The sequence below is a fragment of the Orbicella faveolata genome, unplaced genomic scaffold, assembly GCF_042242905.1.
Source record: "Orbicella faveolata isolate gen_17 unplaced genomic scaffold, um_ofav_v1 contig_4, whole genome shotgun sequence".
Taxonomy (NCBI): Eukaryota; Metazoa; Cnidaria; class Anthozoa; order Scleractinia; family Merulinidae; genus Orbicella; species Orbicella faveolata.
The window spans coordinates 8,662,501-8,672,217 of NW_028301569.1; the positions used below are offsets into that span (position 1 = coordinate 8,662,501).

Consider the following 9,717-nt stretch of genomic DNA (forward strand, 5'->3'; position numbering starts at 1 on the left):
GACTGATACCAATACTGTCAATAAGTGAAATATCAGTTGAATATACTCACCGACAATGCCATAAATGCAACACGGAATCCTAGAAGTAAGCCAATGGCTTGAGACTTCCCGAACATCTTTTGTCTTTACGACTTGCAGTGAAACTGTTCAGACGAATGTTCAAAACACGCGCGCTGACGTGTAAGGTCACTAAATCGCGCCGCCGAAAGAAAAGGCTTGAATTTTCGAGGTCGTTGCTTTTTATAGAGTCGACTGGTATCGAATTGCATGATGGGATGCGAGACTGTTGCTGTGGCGGAAATTTACTCACCAGGAAGTTACAGATACCCTGGCGCGAGTTTTTTTGGCGGCTTCCCCGCTCAAGGTCGCGGCTTCTCCAGCAAACAGAAGGTTCCGTTTCTAACAAGCTTTATCCTTTGTCAAGACATAAATTTTTTCTCATGTTTTTGTTTGATGAAGTTGTTAACAAATACGGCACGGATCAAGACAATCGAACTGTGTTCACATCTAACTTGAACATTTACAATTTGAATGCTATTGAGTCGAGTGATTTTATTGTTATAACTTTGTTTTTAAAACCCAAAAAAATTAGGCCATTTTTAGAACATTTCAGTCTAAAATTATCTACAAATTAAATTCAGTCTCAGCGCAAAAGTAATAAAATAAACAACAAAGATAAGAGGATATTACGAGCCGTCACAACACTCATAACAGTAGCCAAAAGGCTCTTATATGGCTTGTTGTTGGACTTTAAAGATCATGAATTTCTGGCATTTGTTGGAGAGAAAACGAGCTGGGTGGTAAATCAGATGTCATCAAACGTCTATCAAGTGGCCTTAAACCTCCTTGATGCACATCATCGAAGATAACCATGTCAGTGTCGATAGACTTTAAAGGCGCACTGTTATATACCGAGGTATGGCAAGTATTCGCTTGAAATAAAAATGTAATGTTGCATGTAGGAAGCAAAGCGTTAGGGTCCCTTTTTGGTAGGCGTTCAAGGAAGGTCAAGGAACAATTATATGAAATTTGCCATTTTAATACCCAAAAATTTAAGAACCTGTTCAGCTAAGCAAGATCAAGCTGGTTCTTATATGCACTCGGGTAAAGTTAAATTATGATAAATATTTTAACCTAGGAGGGTGACTTTGAGATTGCAAATTTACATTAAAAGGAAATACATAATACAGTTGTGAATAAATACTGTCGATATTCCAGGACCAAACGGTCTGAAACCTAAGTTTATTTATTTTTCTGGTAATCAACCCATAGAAATTTAGGACCCAATTTACAACCTACGTAGCCTAAATTGCCAATATGTACCCCAAAATACCAAAACCTATTTTGCCAGACTTCAAAACATGTAGGTTCTCACACGGGTTTTTTTTACTATACTTTCAACTCAGAATTATCTGACAAGGCTCGCTTCGAATTCAGGGCGCAACCTCGAGTTAGAAGATATCTACTTCAAAAAATTAAATCGACGGGAACTGGCAAGAGCTGAGTACTATGTAGAGAAAAGAAAAACAGACAAATTTTGTTACGAATCCAAATTCCACGAACAGATGGTATGGTAAAATCCTTTGCTCCCTAATGCACGCACTAAACGAAAGAAATGTATTCAAAGCAAGTGAATGTTACATCACGTTTTGCAACCGGTTTATAAATAGGGCTAATTTTGTTTCAAGTACAATCAGCAAGTATTTACTGTGATCAACTTACAACTGTTTACAAAGCAATGGCCATATGAATCAGACATTTAAAAGCATTGATCTTGATGGTCTTAATTTGTATACTGTCTTGACTGCGAAACACACCAATTAAACAAACGCACCTAAGAATGGACCAGTACGCGCAAATTAATTGCACTCGGCTAGCGAACTTGCAATGCAGCAAAGAAAACAGCAATAAACAGGGCGGAAATCATTAACTTACCACGAAACGGATCACTGAAACACAAGCAGCCAGAACATATTGGTCCAACCTCATCAAAAACTGCTCTCTCGAAAAGGGAGCTCGGCATGCCAACAGACAAAATAGATAACCGGGATTTCCGCTGCTATTAATCCGTTAGGCTGCTATCATTTGAAGCTTTTAAAAAATTATCTCCTGCGTTTAGGTAATATAATAGTGATAGTTATCAATCACTTTTTAAATAGTTTTGTCTACCCCACACAGCGTCGTGTCGCGACCTTGTGGTTTGCCGCAAAGATTCATGGCGACATTTGCTTCTTCCACCATGAAAATACCTCATACGTCTTTAAGGGTACCAAGGAGTTATCTTTGGTAAAACGTAGGCAAAACAAATCCTCTGTCAGATGGAAAAATACTCTAGAAAACTCACGATCCTCGCACGTTTAAGCCGCCATCTTGAAAATTACCCATCCACAATGCAACTCGATCATAGTGCTTACACCACCTGCTTTTCATCAACACGCAACAGCCCCAGTGTTTCCAAAATAAAATCTTCACTTCCTGAATTAATTGGGTGTTAAGTGGACGACGGGAGTTGAGGAATAATCATTAAGAAATCTTCCTCGCCTTTAAAACAATAATCGCCTTACATGTAAAGCGTAGTTTAAAACCTTTTAGAGTTACTGACACAACCCAGGAGGTCTCTGAACCGACACTGACGTCATGCTTAATCCGAGAAGCTTTGAACGATAATCCTGGAATGTTGGATAAACTAACCAACAATACACTTTCCACTGGTACTTAAATATTATAATCAACGATGAACAATATGCAATAATTAATTTAAGTTTCAAGTTATCAAATCGTTGAGCAAGAAGATGAAGAATGTTCGCAGAACCGACGTCTGAACATGCTGACATCATTTTAAGAGAGGACACGTCAAAACACTTGCTTAAAGCATAAAATGGCTGTTTATCTTTGAGGCCTTGAGGTCACTTTCTGCTAAACTGGAAAATGATATTCAGGAAAAAGGTCTTCCGACGATTTCCGTTCATTGAATCTCGAGGTTTTTAATACTGCGTCCACTATCAGTGGCTCTGACTAAACTTCTGTATTAAAAATATACAAAGCCTTATATATAGGCCCTGGACTGTATATGTATTGTCAGCAACTTGAGCAAGTTAAACCAGTCTATTCGAACATTCGATAGCCAGTAACTTGCACAATCATAACCTGTGAGAGCATCTGGCTTTTTCGGTCCTTGTTTTCTCACACGTTAGCAAAATCATTGTAACCACTCTAATTAGCTGCTTTAATATTTAACGCAGGTGGTATGGCGCGAAGCGAGTTGGATAGCGTAAACTCGGCGACCCATACAAGCGAAACCGGTTTTTCCGGTTGTATTAAATGAATTTGGCCGGCACACATGTATGCTATTGCTGTTGGAATCGAAATGGTATCTATCCAACTATATCTGTTCTTTACCTTTCCTGCTATGTCAGGGAACGTTCTGTTTTGGTCTTGAGTGTAATTAATCTAAAATATTTCAAGGGAAAAAAGTTCCCCGCACTTGAGTTGTCTGATCTAAATTGCTAATGTTAGCCGCGCCTTAAATCCTTTGCTATTTTAAAACTCTGTCTAGTGCAAACAAGCTTTATATTAGCCTGCAGTGCAGGCGTCTTATTGGGGCGAGTTAGCGTTGCAACCTTGCGACCGCCATAGTAGACCGCCATGTTAGACCGCCATGTTAGACGGTGGGGGATGAGGAAGGGGAAAAATGAGAAGACTTTCCTCGCTCCACCCCCACCCCTATCCTTCCTCTTGCCTATCATTCACCCCCTTGGTAAAACTTCCTTTCTCTCTCCAGTCTTCCACTGCATGAGAAATTCAAGATGGCGGCTAAACTTTTTACGATGTGAGCGCTCGCTCGAAAAAATCTCGCCTGCTCTGCAGGCTAGCTTTACATGTATGTGAACGATTGAGAATTCAAAGCAAAACTAGAAATCACATATCGATATTCCAGCCCCAGCCAGCAAAATTAATAGACCTAGGACAAACATGGCAAAGCTTCATCTAGTCAACTTCCATGAGCTGCCGTTAAGTCACACTGTTGTATGACTGATGTTTGGTCGCGTGCACGTTTGTTGCTACCCCCAGCTACGTGGCACATCTCGCCATGAACCAATCAAATACAAGGTGATGTCACTGATTGTAAGTGGACTAGGGGAAGCAAGATATAGCTAATACTGTATATCGAATGTCTGTTTGTCATAACATGAAAACCTGGGCTGTTTCTACGCCGATACCCTGAGGATCCCTGAGTCCACAAAGTGTTTAAAATAGCTTTCTTAATCAGTATCTATCTTAACTTAAGTCAACAACAGCTAATAAGATTCTATGAAGAGAATTTTAAGCCTGTGGAAGAGCTATTGGTTCTCAAGATTCAAGGTATTCCTTAACTCTCAGCGAAAAATATATATTGAACGCAGTGAATGTTTTCATCGAAATAATGTTGTCGGACTGCGAACAAAATTCTTCCCAGATCTACTTTTATAAAGGCCTGATGGGATAGAAAACAAAACTGAAGACGGATATTTTCCTCGTTTTAAAAGTAATCGTATTACAGTGTTAAAAATGAAATCGCAAACTGGCGACAGTATCGCATTTGTTATGTACTTTTACATGTCCAAGTAATGATAGCCTGAATTGCCAGATGTCTTCCGCCCGCGGCCTAAACCCACGGAACAATTCAGTTTTTAAAAGTAATGATAACAAATAGCAAAAACAGTCTGAGTTTATATATATACTGTCCGTATAATTAAATGTTAATCAACCGCCATGAGGTCTATGTTGGAGAATTATTTATCGTTTTTTGTTTGCAAGTTTATCTCGACTAAGGAAATATAGAAAGACCCTCTAGAAACAATTTTTCTTGAAACCTGCTGACCGACTTTGGTGATAATTAAACTGAAAGCGCGTATTTGTAATCGCGTGTCTTCATAAAAGATTTATGAAGCATTTCATGGGTTACCTAGAACATAAGAAACATGTCAGTTAAAAAATGATCGGCATTTCATTTGTAGAGCATTTTAAAAAATGCTCTACAAGTGAAATGTATATATACTTTTAAAATAATTCTCTCCTTTTCAACAGCCGTCACTCTAAAAAAAGACAAGTTTTGATCGACTTATGAGAAATTACTTTGTAGCTTAAGCTAATTCTTTGATTTGAGTCGAACCAGGATCTTTGGATTTGGATATTCTCCCAGAACAAAACAATTTATATTGAAATTTATTATATGGCTGTGTCTCATAAGGACTGGGAACTATCGAATTCACGAATTTGATTGGTTGAAATCGATATTGACCGCGGTCTAGATTTTCCCATCTAGACCGGCATCTAGACCGGTAATGTTTTGCGGTGAAAAAGTCGCAAACTTTAATGCAAAAATATTGGCTTTTTTCCTCTAACAATATTTATTTATGGCAGTGCCAAAAAGCGTGATAAGAAAAGCAAAGAAAAGAAAAGTAAAGAGGACGAGAACACTTCGGCAGATTTAAGTTCAGCTCATCGCCGTTCGCAAACAAAATTTCGGCTAGTTAACAAACCAGTTACATACCAAAATCTAACGCTGAGAGCACATTATAGCGGAGCGTACGGCGACTGAATGGAAAGAGGTCAAAGAAAGGTCCAGCGGAAAGACGAGCTCACATGGCAAAATGTCGGCTAGTACAAACCAGTTAAATTAAATGAATTAAATTTCTCTCACTTGCCATATAATAAACATCTTATTAACCGAGCTTACTCTGTCTGTATAGGTGAATCTTGACCTCGGTCTTGTGTACAGACCTCACCGCGTTTGGTCTGTACTCACGACCTCGGTCAAGATTCTCCCATACAGACCTCCTGCTCGGTTAATAAGAGCTAAGTACAAGTGGGCTTTCAAACAAATGACACAGGTGCGTGACTGAGGAATATCAATAACAAATTACTCACCGCCGATGAGATAAATATAATGAGTCCTACAGACAAGCCAATGCCTTTCCAAGTCTTTCCAAGCATCATATTCAAAAAAAGCTGTAAAGACGATCGCGAGAAGGAAACTGATCACCCTGCTGACACAAACGGCCTGAATTTCCGAGATAGTTGCTTTTTATAGCCCGGTGACTACTGGTGTCGAGTTGCATTATCATGCATTGTGGGATACGGGACTGTCCCTTATACTTGTGGATTGTTTTCCCTTTGTTAAGCAGAAGCTCCCGTTTGTAACTAGACTTTGTTATCCATTGTGTAAAGTAGTCGCGTTATAACGAAACCGATAAACAGGAGACCAAAAGAACTGATCCTTTAATTTCCAATTGACCAACGTAACGCGTAAAACTATGATTATGTCTATCGATTTAACATCGGCTAAAGTCAGGAAATTATGGAATAATTTACTTCATCATTTTCTAGGCAGTTCCGGACAGTTGTATGTGTGTCTTTTCAGAGCCTCTTGACTACTTCAAAGCTGAACGCGTAAATTGATCAATACACTCAGTATGTAAATAAGTTACATGCCGCAAAAAAATTTAAATATCTTGAGCTTGTTTGTCCCAATTTTGAAGTAATCTTTTCCTGTTTGAATACGTGAATAACATAATACGGGATTATGGTCTGAATATCACTACTGTTCAGCATATATGTACAGAGAAATTATGGGGTTAGGGCTGTTAAGATAGAATACTGCGCCATTAGCGACACCATGAAAGCTTCGTTGAAATCCATTACGCTCTATATGAAATCCATCACGCTCTTCAATTGAGACAATCTCCTGTTTTTGGGTTGAAGAACAACCGCAGAGTTTTAACGACGACGGAACCTGAATTAATTTGAAGTTTATAGAACATTCGTGAACGACCCAACAGACTTCTGTCGTCAGGCACTCAATAGTCGCAAACCATGGTCTTTTTTGCCACGAATAGGCATTTCGATGGTGACGCGAAAATAAAAGCACAAGCAGTAAATGGCCTAGCGATTTCGCCCAGCCATTTTTTTGCCCGCGCATTTCTTTTCGCGTCACGATCGACGGCCTAAGAAAAAGAGAGACTGCTCGTAGTCTAGTTTGTTTGCGTTACCGATAATTATTTATCGTTATTCAGCTCGATGTTCAGCTCAACGTCGAGATAATATCAATTTCAAACCAATGATAAGACAATACCGAGTCACTCATTGGATTTTCACAGTTTTGACTTCACTTGTGTTTTTTCTGCGCACCTTTCGTCTTTGATACCAATGACCGCTTTCCTCTCGTCAGCGCTCACTTTTAAATCGAAATTTCTAGTTTTCTTTTTATTTTCTCAGCTCAACGTCGAGATAGTGTCCATTAAAAATTAATAGAGACAAGTATCAAGTCATCCATGGCTAGTTCACTCTTTTAGCATCACTTGTAGCAGCTGGAATTTTGTTTGTTCCTTTTATTTTTATCAACAGCTGCTGGGCTAAACTGATATGACTAACAAAATGAAACGAGTTAAAACGTTTTTTGAAACTTTCGTCGGGGAATACAGGCTTGAATACTTTTAATGGTTCTGTTCAGTTTTGTTTTTTCCATTAAGTGTCTATTAAATGCTCTATAAAGGGAACAACCATTTGCCTAAGTGTCTATCTGCTTCATTCTGATGTTAACCAAAAAGCCACAAACGTGCCAAATGTCTTAATCGAGGCAAGAAATACAATAACTTGTAACTAATTGTTTTGGAGGTGTAGCACTGAAGGCAAACGCGTCGTGAATCCAGTCAATCAGGTGATCGTCCAAGTGGCAAGTAGCTTTCGAAGTGACAAGTTTTGTATCCAACGTGTAATGTGCGTGGGAATTAATTTTCAGAATAAGGACATAAAATGTACACTTAAAACCTCTAAAACATGATATGGGAATTAAGTAACTTAGAAAACTTTGGATAAAGTCGACGGAAAATCAAGGACAGAAATATTCTGCCCAGAACAAAACAATTTATGCAAAAACGTACAAGTAGGCTTTCAAACAAATAATACAGGTGCGTGACTGAGAAATACCAACGATAAATTACTCACCGCCGATGAGATAAATATAATAAGTCCTACAAAGAAGCCAATGCCTTTCCAAGTCTTTCCAAGCATCATATTTCCTTCACAGTAAAAAAAAAAAAATGTTGTAAAGACGATCGCGAGAAGGAAACTGATCACCCTGCTGACACAAACGGCCTGAATTTCCGAGACGGTTACTTTTTATAGCCCGGTGACTACTGGTATCGAGTTGCGTTATCATGCATTATGGGATACGGGACTGTCCCTTATACATGCGGATTGTTTTTCCTTTGTTAAGCAGAAATTCCCGTTTGTAACTAGACTTTGTTATCCATTGTGTAAAGTAGTCGCGTTATAACGAAACCGATAAACAGGAGACCAAAAGAACTGATCCTTTAATTTCCAATTGACCAACGTAACGCGTAAAACTATGAATACATCTGTCGATTTAACATTGGCTAAAGTCAGGAAATTATGGAATAATTTACTTAATCATTTCCCAAGCATTTCCGGACAGTTGTGTGTCTTTTCAAAACCTCTTGACGACTTCGTGAATCGATCAATATACTCATAAACACTCCTTGAATAGTAAATTATGTTTATTAGATGATTTTCTTACTTACAAGTTTCGGTGTAATTTGTTTCTATTTTAACTTCTATGCTTTCGATGATGCTCATCAAAACAAACAGGAAATCATTCAGGAAATTTCAAGTGTTTCTCGATGCATGGAAAGGAAAAACAAAGCAAATGCAAAACAGTCGTGCGTGGGCAGTTTTAATGATCGATATGGTTATTTCTAGAATTGTCTTACCTTTTATCGTGTCTGGAGTCGGATTTATTCATTGAACTCTTTTGCAAGATATGTTAAGTTTACAAAACGTGTTTTTTTGTTATTGAAAAGATGATGCCGCAGGGAATCAACTTACTGACGAAGCTCTCCTAAGTTAAAATGTATCCTAAGCAATGTTACAACATGATTTTATATTCGAACGGGTACTTACGAGACATCTTAATCTAAAAGGCCTTCTTTGCTCCTTTTTTAATTTTTATTTTATCAGCTCAACATCGAGTTAATGTCAATTAAAAATTAAGGGAAGGCAAGTATCAAGTCATTATTGCTAGTTTACCGCTTTGGCATCACTTGTTGATGATATTGTCTACCAAACGCATTTTACACTCTTGACACTTCTTACACTTGTCATGAACTCGGAGGCTACTTCCATTTGAATATCTAAAATGGCACAATACTCGTGGAAATATTCGGCCAAAAATACGCTTAACTAATGGTAGCACACGGGGTCGGCGTTACTGGCAAAGGAGACATCCAAACGTTAGTACGGCACAACTCAACAGTTGCCATCATTTGCTCCCTCCAAACACCCCCATCTTTTTAATAACGGAATATCCCAGTGCTGTTACGTTGAACTAACCTAATGTTTTGCGTACCTCTCGTCTATACCAACGACCGCTTTCCTCTCGCCAGCGCTCACTTTCATATCGAAATTTCTGGTGTTATTTTTATTTTCTCAGCTCAACGGCGAGACAGTGTCAATTAAAAATTAATGGAGACAAGTAGCAAGTCATCCATTGTTAGTTCACTCTTTTAGAATCACCTGTAGCAACTGAAATTTTCTTTGTTCCTGTCTTTTTTTATGAGCGGCTGTCGGGCTAAACTGATACTGACTAAGTTATGACTAACAAACTGAAACGAGTTAAAACGTTTTTTGAAACTTTCGTCGGAGAATACAGACTTGGAC

General features: G+C 38.5%; 1 protein-coding gene and 1 long non-coding RNA gene across 3 annotated transcripts in view; both read right to left on the bottom strand.

Moving 5' to 3' along the window:
* Nucleotides 1-215, bottom strand: part of LOC110055410 (uncharacterized) — a 10,252-nt gene extending 10,037 nt beyond the window's left edge. Inside the window, exon 1 of the mRNA XM_089276326.1 lies at nucleotides 51-215. Coding sequence (XP_089132452.1) covers nucleotides 51-116 — 66 coding nt within the window. The 5' untranslated portion in view covers nucleotides 117-215. The remainder of the gene's footprint in view (nucleotides 1-50) is intronic.
* Nucleotides 1-9,717, bottom strand: part of LOC110048073 (uncharacterized) — a 249,869-nt gene that overhangs the window by 78,198 nt on the left and 161,954 nt on the right. The gene's annotated exons all lie outside the window — the stretch shown is intronic.